The 15204-nt window shown below is 25.9% G+C and overlaps 5 protein-coding genes across 18 annotated transcripts in view; 3 read left to right on the top strand and 2 right to left on the bottom strand.

Moving 5' to 3' along the window:
* The window catches only part of LOC129605277 (uncharacterized), a 43224-nt gene extending 40843 nt beyond the window's left edge, over positions 1-2381 (top strand). For all 5 annotated transcript variants that reach the window (XR_008696707.1, XM_055514928.1, XM_055514927.1 and 2 more), the window contains one exon: positions 1041-2381. Coding sequence is in view for 4 of the 5 variants with exons in the window: in XM_055514928.1 (XP_055370903.1) it covers positions 1041-1115 (75 nt within the window). In the remaining variant the exon portion in view is untranslated. The remainder of the gene's footprint in view (positions 1-1040) is intronic.
* Positions 2382-4086: 1705 nt separating this feature from the next.
* Positions 4087-5715, bottom strand: LOC129605460 (uncharacterized). The gene is made up of 3 exons (XM_055515242.1): positions 5355-5715; positions 5205-5291; positions 4087-5138 (listed from the first exon to the last, which is right to left on the bottom strand). Exons 1-3 carry the CDS (start codon positions 5498-5500, stop codon positions 4295-4297), a joined length of 1077 nt encoding a protein of 358 aa, XP_055371217.1. The 5' UTR covers positions 5501-5715; the 3' UTR covers positions 4087-4294.
* A 1567-nt stretch (positions 5716-7282) lies between these two features.
* Positions 7283-9726, top strand: LOC129605508 (protein lin-9 homolog). Its single transcript, XM_055515305.1, has 2 exons — positions 7283-8175; positions 8235-9726. The coding sequence occupies exons 1-2, from the start codon at positions 7489-7491 to the stop codon at positions 9474-9476; spliced, it is 1929 nt and encodes a 642-aa protein (XP_055371280.1). The 5' UTR covers positions 7283-7488; the 3' UTR covers positions 9477-9726.
* Positions 9727-9870: 144 nt separating this feature from the next.
* Positions 9871-13118, bottom strand: LOC129605509 (F-box/LRR-repeat protein 4). Of its 2 annotated transcripts, XM_055515307.1 has the most exons (11): positions 12735-13118; positions 12574-12676; positions 12217-12509; positions 11844-12162; positions 11532-11782; positions 11355-11464; positions 10973-11303; positions 10716-10910; positions 10583-10652; positions 10453-10525; positions 9871-10382 (listed from the first exon to the last, which is right to left on the bottom strand). In XM_055515307.1, exons 1-10 carry the CDS (start codon positions 12893-12895, stop codon positions 10454-10456), a joined length of 1905 nt encoding a protein of 634 aa, XP_055371282.1. In that variant the 5' UTR covers positions 12896-13118; the 3' UTR covers positions 9871-10382; position 10453. The 2 variants fall into 2 exon arrangements, with proteins under 2 accessions (XP_055371282.1, XP_055371281.1); XM_055515306.1 differs by having other exon boundaries at positions 9871-10525.
* A 1171-nt stretch (positions 13119-14289) lies between these two features.
* LOC129605505 (E3 ubiquitin-protein ligase Ubr3) overlaps positions 14290-15204 on the top strand; it is a 30199-nt gene continuing 29284 nt past the window's right edge. For 2 of the 9 annotated variants that reach the window (XM_055515302.1, XM_055515294.1), the window contains exon 1: positions 14493-14678. The gene's annotated coding sequence lies outside the window, so the exon portion shown is untranslated. The other 7 variants (XM_055515298.1, XM_055515295.1, XM_055515297.1 and 4 more) reach the window with 7 other exon arrangements.

Here is a 15204-nt window from a genome sequence, read left to right as displayed (position 1 = left end):
TTAGCATCAAAACAATATTTATAATTTCGTTGAATTATACTTATCCATTCACTTTAAATATCATTTTAGTTGAAGATTATAATAAAAGCCAGTGATTTATATATAGGTTCTTATTTAGTTAATTGAAATGCAATTTTAAATTTGTTTCTAGAACCCTTTACACTGCAAATATGGGTTTTCCAAATAAAATGTAATTCTTCTTAAATTCAATTCCGTTTTTTTACTAGATTATTTTCCGAGAATTACCGAAATATGTAGTTTTTAATTATTCAAACTGTGTAAATGCGTTTAAACATTTGTTTAATGTTAAAAAATGTTGGAAATTATAAATGTTGTTATACATAGCTGAATTTTGAAAAATCTTCACACCTTGCAATTTAACATATTTATAATCGTCAATTAATATTCAATAAAAAACAATGTGCAATAGCACATGCCAACCCTTCTGCACTTCTTTTGCCTTCATGAGATCTTTAACTTCTGTGCCAACTTTTATCTCATTATTTTGTATTAGTTTCATAAATAGTAAGTTGTGTTTTTTCAAAAACTAATATTCTTTTCACTGATACATACCAAACCTCAATCTAAGACTGTTTTATCGAACATTTGAAATTTGTGTTTCAAAAATTTTTGAATAGTTTTGTTTTTGTTTTATATTTTTGTGAGAAATTAGTAAATATAAGTTTAAGATCAATTCACCATCTTCAGAATTGAGTACCATGACTTAGTAAGCGATTTGCATGAAATCAAATTGTTTCCAGTATTTTCGATTAAATATTGTATTAGTATTTCAAGTCCGTTCCATCCATTTTTTAATATATTATCTTGTTCTATCAATTTTCTTTCGCTTCTTAATAAAAATCTCTTGCTTGCTTTTATTACCTCTTTTTTTCCAAAATTTCTATGCAATAAAAGAACATTCAAAAAATTGAAAATTTTATTGCCAACATTAAATTTTTTTTACAATTTTTTAAGAATATTTTATAATTAGAAAAGAAAATTAATTATAATTTTTTTTTATATTATACTCTTTTTTTCAGAATCGACGTAACAGAATAGTTAGCCCAGTTTTAGTTGATCCTGATACAAATACACAATACACAATTGCCGGTTAAAGAATAATTAAATATAAATTTATAACCAACATAATTTAATTATTATTTTAAAAAATTAATTCATAATTAATTTATATTATTATATAAAATAAAAAAATTTTAGTGAAGGAATAAAAAAAAATTATATAAATACACAAAATTTACACATTTCAAAATTGAAAATTGTATTAAAATTGTATAATTGAATTAATTTATTCCAATAATACAATATTACAATATTTTTAGCGATTATTCAAAAATTTCATACAGAAAAGAATAATCAAAGGAAATATTTAGTTGAAAAAGGCTAGTCTCACTATATGTGCGTCAGTATTATCAGGGATTTCAAGATAACATGATACATATAAACACAATTATCTTTTAAATACAAATTTTTGGTAATTTTATTTTGGAAACTTAAATTGAACGAATTCAAAAATTTAACTTCACTTAAATTTAAGAACACTATTTAGATGTTAAAGGCTCAAAAAAGTTTATGTTTCATTAAAGTGTTAAATTGAATAATTAAAAAAACTGTTGTTACAAGATTACTGATTCTTGCAGTTTTTAAGCACAAAAATCTTAAAAACTGAAATGACTACATAGATTTGGAATTAGTTTAGCAATATAAAAACTAACTTTATTATTTCTAATATGTGTCAGAGCGAAGTTCCAGACGGAAGAAGTAATTAGACTCGAGTGGCTCACTTGATGTAGTCAATTTTAATATTGCTATTTGATAAAAAAAATCATTTTTTCATCACAAAAAAGGTAAACTTTCAATTTCCTAACTCTAAAAGGTAAAATTTAAAAAACACTATAGCTGAACTGGCTTTTTTCAATTCACAAAACATTTGACTACTGGCAAAACTAAAATAGTTAATAAGTATTCTTATTTATATGTTATGTAAGTTTGTATGGAGGAGAACAAACAAAAAGAAAGATTAAGAAAAAGCAAAAACAAAAATGATTCATAATTAAATTATTAAAAATTAAATAGAAAAAAATATTCTTCTGAAACAATATATTTATAAAAAATATGTATTTTAAAAAAACAAAAACTTTTGTATTCATTGAGGTCATTAAAAATCCTACATATCGCTCGTTCGCTGCAACATAAATCAAAAAATATGGTTTCTGAGTTAATTATATAGAAATGAGCACCTAAAACATTTCTTTTTTATGGAGAAACGTTATTTCTCTAGCTTGAAAAATACACTTTTCTATGCAGTGTTGCAGCAAACAAATTATATTTGTGCTAACCAATTTTGTGTTTGAACGATTATTTTGTACAACGCATAATTTAAATAAATAAAATGAAATTAAACTTAAACCATATGCATTATAGGCTCTTTTTTCAATTAATTACAAATTTTTACGTTTTATCTTTTTTAAAATTTCAAAATATATTAAAATAACAATAATTGAATAAATAAAAATTTTGACCTTAATGATAAATTTATTTTAAAAATTTTTGTTTAGCTTTAAGTAGCGTATAATTAATTTAAGATTTTAATTATTTATTTGTAAAACAAAATAACGGACATAATTATACAATGCTTTTATATCCATAATAATTAGGTTTTAAAGTATTCAAAATTTAAAAAATTAAATTAAATTTAATTGTAACGTATGTATTGGAAACATTTATTGTATCAGAATTGATATAACCCTAAATTGTGAAACTTTAAATTGTTTGAAATATTCACATAAATTAATATAGAAATACATAAATCGTATTTGCTTCATTTTATAATATTTTTAAAAAAGTTATAAAATTGTTATAAATTTTAAATACTTACTTAGATATAATGTCCGCTTGAAATAAGCCATAATTAATATAAGGCATATTCGATTTAGTATTAGTTAAAATATAAATACAAAAAAAAAAAAAACAATACAGACATAACCATTTAATATATGTTCAAAATATTAACACATATACATACATATGTACTTATACATACACTAAGTTATTATTGTAATACTGAAATTAATTTATTTCTTTAAGCAAAATATGTACTTGTAAAAAAAAAGTTTATTTATATATGTAATTATAATATGTATGAATATGAACAAATTTATTTCGAACATTTAAAAAAACAAAGGTGCCCGGCCTAATAAGCCAGATGCAAATTAAAAACATGGCATTTTCAAAAAATTAAATGAATGTTACCTTGAAAACAATTTCAGAAAAAAAAAATTAGAAAATTATTTTCGTACCAAACTTAAATCTTAAATTGAAATATTTCTTTTGTAATTTAATAAATAAAACATGTTATTCATTTTTTTTAATCATGAAAAATATACTATTTATAATTGAATTATTGATATCGTTTGATCCTTATTTAAAATACATATTTTAATTCGATATGCCGACTTTAATAATGCATCAGCTTCTTAAACCGCATCGAAATTTATATGCGTGCGTACATTTGTACATACTTCTTTATTAATTTAAGAATTTTTACTAAAAACTATCCTATCAATCTTATTAATAAATATTAATTAGAAAATAGGAATTACAGTGAACTGATCAGGAAATAAATCACAAAATCGTTAAATTTTATTTATGTAATAATAATAAAAAATTGATTCAATTAATTGTTAAGTTTTCAAGCAAAAGTAATAATGAAAAGAAAATTAGAAGAATAATATTATATATATTATATAAAGAAATTATACATACTTATACATACCTAATGTATTCAAATAAAAAATAAAAAAAAAATCACAACACTTTAAGAATAAACCGAATACATATTTATTAGAAATTAGAAAGTTGTATTATTTCTACCCAATGATCACCCAGACCCGTCAGGTGATACTCAATTTCACATCACTGAAAGAATCATGTCGGATATTGGTAAACTACATTACATAGCTGTAAAACCAATTCTATTACCCAATGATATGTATAAATTATTTACTAATTTTGCAAATGAAATATGCAGCAACTATATACAAAACCCTTTCTAATTCTAAAAACACTCATTATAAAATGATACAATGTTTTATTAACTGCTTATTCGAATATATTACAACAAAGTTTGTACATTTAATTTCTCAAAAATATATAAATATAAATATTTTGAGATTCTTTTACAAATATATAGTATACAAAATAAAAGTAAATAAAATCCTTGATAATCTAACCATGGAATGGATTTTGTCCATTTTCAAAATTTATTAAAATTGTCTTAAAATAATCTCATCAATCGTTTTAAAGGAGTTTTTCTTCTGATTTTAACATCCACTGTTTTTTTTTCATGCTTTATTATACTTGTGGAATCCGTTTTTTTTTCTTCAATTCCTGATGACGCTTCTTTGAACTCCAATAAAAGATTACGTCTAGTAGATGATTTCCTAACTGAATATTCATATATTATTAACGCAAATTCTATTTGGTTGTTATCCATACGAATTCTATATGATATTTTTAGTTTTACTTCACGTTCTAAATGTGACCTGGGTGATATATTATAAGAGTATGTTTTAATTTCCGATTTTTTTACATTTCCAATTTCTAAGTTAGTTCCACCAATAGGTAGTGGTTGCACTCCTGGATATTTTGAGCGATTTGATGTAATTAAACATCCTACTGATTCTATATAGTGTAAATCACTGTACATAGTATTTTGAGGGTTTGGCATGTCACAAAGTTCAGTTTGTTTCAAATCAGCATCACATTTGTTTAATTCAATGGCACTAGAAAAATCTTCTCGGATTTTAAAGTTTTTGTCTTTTGATGAAAATAAATTTTTAAATTTTCCAATTTTTGATTTTTTTAATGCAGGACCTTCATCAACGCCAATACTAGTCGCATTGCCCGGACTGGAAGGTGGGGTAGTATCATCTATCTTTGCAAGTCCTAAATCTCTTAAATCTTCGTCGTCACTGCCAATGTCTGTTAAAAATTTGCGGCCTCGGTGAAGTGCTGGTAATTCAACTAGTTTAATTTTACTTTTCTGGGGGGTTGTGTCATTTATGTAATCCTTTCTAACAACTGTTTGCTCGGGGGGTGTTTCCAAAGAAAGCTTCTTACTAGAAAATATAAATATGCCTAATAAGTAAGTAACGTAACTATAAAATTTTTTTAATATTACTTACGTTTCAAAATGTGATGGTCTCACTTCGAAAGGATCCACAATTTTCCAATTATTGAATTGATGCTCATATTCTTGCGATAATTCATATCTATGAAAACAAAAATATGACATTTTTATAGAAATGAAAACAAAAATAATGAACTCTACCAACCTGACGAAATTCTTAATTTTTTCTTTTCCCCTGATAGTTCTCCCAAACCATTCAAGAATAGCATTATTAGCCAGTTGATATTGAAGATGTCCAGCATGATCAGTACACAAGTTTAGAAAATCTAAGAAAACTTTTTCTGGTTCCATTATTTACTCATTACGCGCGATATGGCACAAATTAAAATTACAATTCATGAACAGGCAAATCATATATGTAGATATTATTTTAAATTTTCCAGAAAAATCCCCGTAATACTTTTAAACTTTTATATTTCGAAAAAAATTAAAAATGTAATTTGTTCTCAATTGATCCTTTGTTTTTAATTTACTTTTACGATCGAAGGCTAGTCAAGAAGCTTTTGTTGATATTTAAATTAGGGTTGTGTGGTAGAGTTTTTTTTTATAAAAATGAAACATTACATTTTCTTTGTAGAGTTTTCACCCCTTTTTTGAAAATACATAGTTAAATTCGTGTACGGTATCTATTTATGTACTAAATGCTAATAAATTGAAATATTAAAAATTTCGTATTTTTTTTCGATAATTTCACACAAATTTAATTATTTTTGTGGATAATCGAGATTTGTTTTTTAATTAATATCATGGAAAATTTAATAAATTGCGGATATAGTGTTCATGAATTTTAAAATACATTACTTTTGAGGTTGAAACGCTACCAAAATTATATAAGTTCCCCTCACGAAACCGTTTTGAATTTCAACTTAGTTCACTTAGTTATAATAAAATAACAAGCTTGTCATATGAACGTGATTTTTCTCACCAACATGATTTAATTTTTTGACAAGTTGTATTAATTTTAATATATACGTTGACGTTGTCAAAATGTACCACTATTTTTTGACTATATTCAAACTATTTCAAAGCCAGCCTCAAGGTTTAAATTCTCATCGTGTATCTCTAATTTTTATTAACTTTTTATTTACTTTCAAATCAGAATTCCCAGTGTTTTCTAATGTATGTTTCACTTTTCCAATAAGATTACTCATTTTTTCAATTGGATTTTTGCATTTTTTTAAAATTATCTAAACAATTCTTCTCACTCGAAAATTTATTACACAAGTTAAATGATAATGTGTAACTATTTTTCTTGAGTACTAGCTTTCTCACTTTTTGAGTATAGCGAGATAGACTATCACTCCCTTATTATTCATAAAAGTATAACTAAGTGTGAGAACTTTTATTATATATTAAAAATTAAAAATATTATAATAAAATTTAATAATAACCAAAAGTGTAAAAATAAATTTAATGGCAGGTTTTTCTGTGAATTTTAATACGAGGGTTTTTTATTATCAAGCTCAGAAATACTTTAAATAATAAGAAAAATGTTTGAAAATTTAATGTAGGGTTCCAAGCGTGTTTTGAACTTTATAATTTTTTTTAAAAAAATATGTGGTTTTGTGTTAAAATTATTAGATTTTTAAATGAAAATATTTATCTGCAATATGTATTTAAAAACAGTTTTCTGATTCAGTATTAAGAAGAAATTTAATCTGAAAGACCTTTTTTTTTAATTATTATAATTTGAAAAGCTTGTAACCATATAAAAAATGGCAAACAACAACACTCCATTTAAATGGCTTAATGACTGACTGTGAAGGCATATTTTTTAAAAATATGTTTTATTTCTTGTAATATCTTAAATTTAATTTTTTATTATTTTTATTATTAATTGTCGGAAGCTGACAATCCATTAAAGTATACGTTCGGGTAATATGTAGACCTATATGAAATAATCCAGTACGTAGGTTTATATATCCATATGCACATAAAATATTAATCCTATTTACAAGTTGAACTTTTAATAACCTAAAGTTTTTCCTGACTATCTTTCGTGATTGTTCACATTTTACATTTTTTAATTGTAAATATCTGGCCACATTTTCGATATGTCAAAATTAATGGCGGATGGTTTGAAAAAAATTATTATGTATTTATTTGTGCATTTTAAAAAAATTTTTAAAAATAATTGATGATAAATAGCTATTTGAATTAAATTAATAATAAATAAAGTTTCCATCAAAAAACATTTTACACAAATTTTGATGTAATCATAGTATATTAAAGAAATATAAAAATTTAAAAAATAGTGCGCGTAACAATAAATTCAAAAAATGTCTGAGAGTTTAGAAACACCAAATAAGAAAAAAATGAAAGAGGATTTTATGGACACAAGTGAAGAATTTGAGGAGCCACCAACATTTAGCCCTGCTGCCTTGGGACTTCATCGTGTAGGTACTGTGCCACCACCAAAAACCCAGCCTGTGCAACCAATCCAAATTTTAAATGCTCGTGGAATGCCTGCCAGAATTCGTAAACGAAATAAATTATTTTTTGACGATGATATCATAAATGATACACGACAATTAAGAGCTGTTAGCAATTCACCTAAAAAAGCATCCAAACCTAATTCTCCAATGAAGACTCCAACAAAAGTGTTGGAAAAGAGAAGGGGAGTGGTTTCCCGTTATATGAAATCAGATAAAGAAGAAAGTAAAGAAGAATTACCTTCTCGCTCACATTCGAAATATAGAAAGGCGCAGCAATTTTTAAGTGAACAAAAAATAAAAACTGAATCGAAAACTCCAACTAATATTTCTGAAAGCAAAATAAACACTACTCCCACTAAAGATGTTCAATCAAAAAGTGTTTTTATTCCTGCAGATAAAAAAGTTGGACAGCAAATAGGGCTACGACTTAGAAATTTGCTGAAATTACCAAAAGCCCATAAATGGGTTAGTTATGAATGGTTCTATTCTTATATAGATAAACCGTTATTTGAAGGAGATAACGATTTTCAGGTAAATTTTTCTATGAATAACAAATTGTTTTATATTTAATGTAATTTTTGCGATGTTAGGTTTGTTTGAAAGAAGTTTTCCCTAAGCTTAAAACGCGAATGCTCACTAGAACAGAATGGTCAAAAATTCGCTCAATGATGGGAAAAATTCGCCGCTGCTCTCAAAGATTTTTTGATGAAGAAAGACGTGAATTAGAGCGAAAGAGGCAAAAAATACGACTGATACAAAACAAAAAAACGTGTGATGTTAATTTTTATAAAGATTTGCCAAATGAAATTCCACTTCTTTTGCCTGTTGGAACAAAAGTCCAAGCTCGCCTACGTGCTCCACAAGATGGGATATTTTACGGCGTTGTTGATGCGGTGGATTCTTTAACGTCTACATATCGTATAACATTTGATCGTCCCAATCTTGGAACGCATTCCATACCTGATTTTGAAATAATTTCAGACGATTTTAATGAAACAATATCGTTAGCCAGTTTGTTAAATCCTCGAGCACAAAGAAATTATAACGGAAATTTAATGAATTCACCATTGCGAACGAAAAACTCACTCAATAAGAGTGACCCGTTGTTGGGTCAAGAAATAGTTGGAGGTCAATTTAGAAATCCGGTTACTCAAACTGAAACAATTGGAGGATTTCCAGTTAAATTACTAGAACTTTTAGTAAGGCTTAAAAAAACGTTGTTAATAAAACAATCAAAATTGCAACGCTTACGTGATATGAATGCTGATGCCGAAATTCAAAAATCTAGAGGAGAAAATTATACAGAGGATTTTCAAAGGCGTTATGCAAGTATTGTAATATCAATGGAAAAGTTAAATAAGGACATGCAAGAATATTTAAACCAAGTTCAACAATATGCTGGTGAATTGACAAATGATCCAAACCTACGTGCCATGTTAGCTCCGACATATTTGCGTGAAAAATGTAGAGAGGCGGCTGATGAAGCTGTTACTAGAAATAATTCAAATACAGTTCAAGATGAAAACATGTTATCTCTGATTACAAAACTTGCAACGATACTGTTGGTAGCATCGCATTTAAATAGTGATGGCGGTCAACCCAATACACAAGTCTTGCAGGTGTTTGAAGGTTGCATTGAAGAAGTCAAAAACCATTTAAATACTGAAAATATCGAAATTTTTCAAAAATCTGTTCAAATTCATTTACATCATATACGATTGGGTCTTGGTCAAGTAATATTAAATGAAAATAATAATGTTACTAATCATAACAATAATGCAGATCGAACGTTGACTAGTATTTCAAATAACGGGATGTTACTCGATAATTAAAAATTTTTACTAAAGTTAGATAGCCAAGTTTTGACATATGCAATTAATTAAAAAATAATTTATAGGTTTAATTTTAAAATGTATTTGTATTTCAATAATTCTATATTCATTATTTTCCTTGTTGTTTCTTCAAATTTTTATAAGTTTGACTTTAGAAGTTTTCAAAAATATTTAAAATAATTTTATGTGTTGAACTAGTGTAAGTTACTTGAATTTGTTTATGAAGATTCAAAATCGAAATAAAAAAAATATAATAATTCTCTTATTTTTATTTTAGCGCAACTTATCTATAAAAGTAAAAACGGAAGATGAACTTGTTTTAAATTTGCAACGAAGTTCTCTTACCTTCTTTAATTTCCTTACTTCTCTTTACTTCTTAATAAAATAATTCAAATGAGTTTTATGAAACGTTTTATTACAACACAAGACAATTTGTATTTTTTAATTTCATCTAATAATAAAGAGATTACTTGCAATTTTTAAAATCCTAACAGTAACGCTTTATGCTTTTAATTTTTAATAATAAAATATACTTTACTTTATATTTAAATGTACACTGTAACCATTATAAAAAGTCTTTGAAAAACATACATAATATCAATAATAAATTTCTTATTCTATTATCTTTTAATTTTTATAATAACGTTTTAGTTTTCTTCCCACATTTGTTGAACTTCTACAATTTTTAAAACAATTAATACATTTACAGTTAAGAGTAGTCTAGAAATAAATTTTATAAAAAATAGATTTTAATAACAATCGCTTTGTTTTTTTAATATATATAGTATTATAATTTTTGTTTTGTAATAATTCTGCAAATATTGTGATAAATTGTTATTTTTGATGGTAATTATTTAACCTAATTATACTGTCATTTTAAGTTGGCGGAACTATTTAAATCTACACCTTTATGGAAGAATATACGTAATTTAATGAATAATAAATATTCCTTAATTAATTTAACAAAAAAACCCACTTTAGGCCAAAAAATCTGAAGGCACGAAACTACTTTTAATACTAACATTAAATCTTTCACGCCAAATATTTATCTGAAAACAAAATTTTTCGTTTAACATTATATAATATTAATAGTTAGTGCTATTTACCTGGTTTTCGTCGATATTATCACAAAAGCTTAAATCTAATAATTTAAGTTTCTCACATTTAATAAGAATCCTATAAATAAAACATATCTATCATTTTCATATTGAATAAAAATAAAATATAGCTTGAACATACTCTAAGCAACGTTCAGTAGAAATTCCAAGAACTCCCATCAAGTCTAACTGTTCCAAGTTTGGACAGAGATTAGCAATATTTTCAATATCACGGTCAGTAATTCCTCGTATAGCTGCCAAAAATAATTTCTTTAATTTTTTACAATTTTTTAACAACATTTTTAAACTTTCGCCTGGTGAAGCTTCTTCTCGCAGACTAAAATTGACATACAAATTATCAAAATTCGTTTTATAATCATTTTCGTAGTATGCACTTACCACCAGCCAAAGTCAACTTCTTCTATTTGTTCACAAACGGACAATGCTTGCAAACCGATCGATGATAAAGAATGAGACTTCCACATGTCAATAGAAATTAATTCTTTATTATATTTCGATATTTGTTGTGCAATTTCATCCATATTAATTCCAATACCACAAAACGCTAAATTTAAATGTTTTAGTCTTGGATTATTTTCCAACATTGTTAATAACAAATCAGTCTCAATAAGGGTGCGAAATAAATCAAGCCTCTCTAAGTTTTTTAAATTACCTAAGCATGAAAAATTTAATATGGGTGGTTCTGTAGAATAATTTCTTAAAGAGAGTTCTAAAAAATAAAATAATATCAAAATATGCCTACATGACAGAATTATATTACCTCTTAAATTATCACAGACTATTCCAACAGTTTCCATGCAACTAGCATTTAAAAATTTACAGCAGTTTAATCTCAAATGAGTTAGGCTATCCCCACGTTGCTGTATGAATCTGTGATTAAAAAATTAAATCACAATTAGTACCACCGAAAATTAGTATTATATTTATTAAAATTTACTTTTTGAATTCTATTGGGGATATAGAACCATATAATCCACACCAAGATATATCCAATTTTTTTAACAAAGTCGATCTTTTTGCTAAAGTGCATAATAATTCAGAAGAGGCGAGATGCCAATACGGCTTTAAGTTTATTTCGCTGTACAATAATGGATCGCGCGAAACTTCGTACAGCATTTTACACACTTTACCCACACGAAATAATGACACTAAATCCAAATATGAAAATATTTTAATCAAAATTTCAAACTAAAAACAGAACAATTAATTTTTTTAACCGAAATCTTTGGAGACTATTATAAATTGTTACCGGCATGTCTTTTAATCCTAATTGGGTTTTATTGTCTTTATCATATTCATCTGGCATCAACTCTGACTCTTTTATAAATTTTTCTAAATCGTTTATTAAAAAATCTCTTAGAAAATCTTGATTGTTTTCTTTAAAGCATGGTCGAAATTTTATACTCTCGAGCTTCCTTAAAATTGGTCCCTTTTTTTGCTTGCCTTTTGACTTTGTTAGGTTATAATGAGAACTACTTTGCATTTTCCATTTCCTTCCGACAAGTGTCACACCATCAATCTCAGTAAAGTACTCCAGAAACGAATGGTTAAATTCAAGTCTTATTGTTCTAAAAATTTTTTTTGCTTATTATATTGTGTAATGAAATATGATTTGCACTGACCTAGTTGGGACAGAAATTTTTTTCAGAGAAGGACAAAACGTGCGTGCTTTGTTTGTAGTAACTCTGTCAGGTTTACCTTCCCACAAACATATCCATTTTCCAAATTCTGTTAATGCCCAAATGCGAATCAATGCACCAGGATTATATGTTTCATAAACTTTCAATTGATGTGGAATTACATACTGTTCAAACTGAATAACAATGAAATCTTGGGATGGAATTCTTTTAAGATCTTGAGATCTAATTTCCGTAATCTTTGACGGAGCTATATCCCACCACAGGCCATACGTTCGCTAATCAATAAATTAATAAATTAAAAAAAAAGTTCATTTTAATTTTTGAAGGAATTATTTTTACCATAGCGAATGTTTCAGGAAAATCACCGTAATCTGGAAACTTTGATGGTCGAGAAGTTATATTAAACGCTGTGTAAGATATGCTATAATCTGACCCATATTGACTACAATTAATGTAGACTTTTATAAAAATACATATTTTAATAATTCTATTTGCATTACCTGCTGAAGTCTATAACGTCTTGGGCAAATTGTTCAATTATAATATCCCGAGATTCTACATCTACATTTTCATCAAACACATCAGTAAGCGAAGAGCTGGTACCAGTTGTTGTGTCAGTTGTAAAATCATCTGAAGTCACAAGGAGAATGTTTTCGTTCATAATTATTTCATTTACAGAAAATGGTTCCGTGTGTTGTCCTTATTTTCTTTGTTGGAAAAACTTCAAATGATCCACTTTTACTTCAGGTACAATTTAGTTTAAAACTTCTTTGGATATGTGAGAATTACTTTAATGTTATTTCATAATTCTTTTATAAATTTTTCTTTGATAAGATTGCTTACTAATTTAATTAATAAAAATTACTATTTAGTATACAGATGTGTTGGTGTTTTTTTTTTATTAACTAAACAAATTTTTTCAACACTTTTGAACAAGCCAATGACAGTAATGCCATATTCACAAGGAAATCTTCTGAAAATTGTAATTTGAATTATGACACGGACAAAAATGTTATTCACTTTGGTAACCTTGAACGATCATGGGAGTATAACCCAGCATTTACCCAGCATTTACACATACAAGTTACTTGCATGCAAGTTTGTATAATATTAATTGTCAATTAGTTTTTCGAAATGTCAAATTACTTGCTATTATGACGTAGGCGTTTAGCAAGTTAATTTTTGAAAATGTCTTTGAGAAGAAAACAACTAGCAATATATATAATTGTTTATAAATTTTAGAAACCATAAGTTTGCTAAGTTTAATTTTTTCAAAACAAAATTCAAAAATTTTAAATTAAAAAAAAAAAAAAATCAAAACAACAAATTTTTTTTTGTGAATTTCTCAATATGTCAAATTACTTGCTCAAATTACTGGCAGCAAAATTTTCTTGCAAGTTGAACTGCAAGTAAACAAGCAAGTAGAAATATTTCAATGTGTTAGTAAAATTTTTGTATGTATTGCAACTTTCTTGCAAGTAACTTGTACGTGTAAATGCTGGGTAAGTAAGATGAATTTGTTTGCGTAAACTTAAGAGAAATTTAATGAATGCGTAAAAATCAGAAATCAGAACAATGTTTGCTGTTATATATACAAAAAGTTTTTTATTACTGATGTTCGGACATTCTTCTGTTATGGTATAATGAAGAAAAGAAAAATATATATAGATTATTTTTTAAATTAGTATGTGTAGGTTTATTTTATTATAAGAAATTTTAACTTTGTTTGAAACTGAAGTTCTTTTAATTTTTAAGAGGATTGACATTCTTCAAAAAGTGGAAATTCATCTAAATATAGCTGATCTTCTCAAGTTTCGGTTATTTTCTCTTGATGGGTCTTTTGTCGCTTTTGATCCGAACGGATTTTTCTATTATATTTTATTTTACATTTACTTGACAAGATGCAATTTGACAAAGTATGTAATAATTGTAGTTGTGTATGTAAATATATGAAGATAATGAAAAAGTCAATTTTAATAAATTCAGATTAATTTTAATCAGTCAGAATCAGCCACACTGTGAACAACTCATAAAATCATAATTTTCTAAACTTATCAAATACTTGTGACATTTTAATGGAGGCGTTTTTAAAATAAGTAATGTCAAAAATTTAGAAAAATACAACAAAAATTAACCTAGAATTTTAATTCTTTAGTACTTTTGTTCCGACCAAAACTGATTGAAAAGTGATTGAAAAAAATCTATCGCTGCATTAATTTTTCATATAAAAAGCTAAAATATTTGGTATTGAATATTGCAAATCAGAATAAAATCGCGAATTATAAAAACTAAATATAAAAGATTATATTTAAAAATTAAATACAAATCATTTAAAGATTTTTTTTAAGTAAATTTAGTGAAAATTTTGCGCAGTCATTAAAAGAAAAAAAAATTTGTCTCACACAAAAAAGTATGGCTTACATGCATTGAATAATTTTTAAATGGTGATTTCTAATATGAAACAAATTTTGTTTTAAATAAGTTTTTTTAATCTTGTTAAAGAAAAGTGCAACTCGAATGTTTAAAAAATATTTTAAAAATGTATGCTAAAAAATAAATTTGAGATTTATATTAAAGTCAAATGAAATCAATGTGGCAAATAGAAAAAAATTATGTGGTTTTTTTATACCTACATACCTAGATATTCGTAATCGTACCTGTAAAAAAAAATTTCCAAATATTCATAATTTGATAACCAGTTTGATGTAGCCACGATTTCATCTACGTTCTTATGATTTAAGTTGAGATGTAATGTTCTATAATATTATATCAAAGCTTTATCTTAATTTTGATGGGAATTACAAAAACCTCACTAATCTAAGTGTACCAATTAACTTATAAAATATGAAAAAAAAATTCTACAATTGCACAAGAATTTTAAGGATTTTGACATTTAGAATATTTTTTATATCAGTAGGTATAGATTTCTCTTCAATAGAATAATTTAAAAGAAAAATATTAGGCATAGGT

This window comes from Condylostylus longicornis, unplaced genomic scaffold, assembly GCF_029603195.1.
Source record: "Condylostylus longicornis isolate FDR11 unplaced genomic scaffold, ASM2960319v2 ptg000013l, whole genome shotgun sequence".
Classification (NCBI taxonomy): Eukaryota; Metazoa; Arthropoda; class Insecta; order Diptera; family Dolichopodidae; genus Condylostylus; species Condylostylus longicornis.
This window is presented reverse-complemented; position numbering and strand designations above follow the sequence as displayed.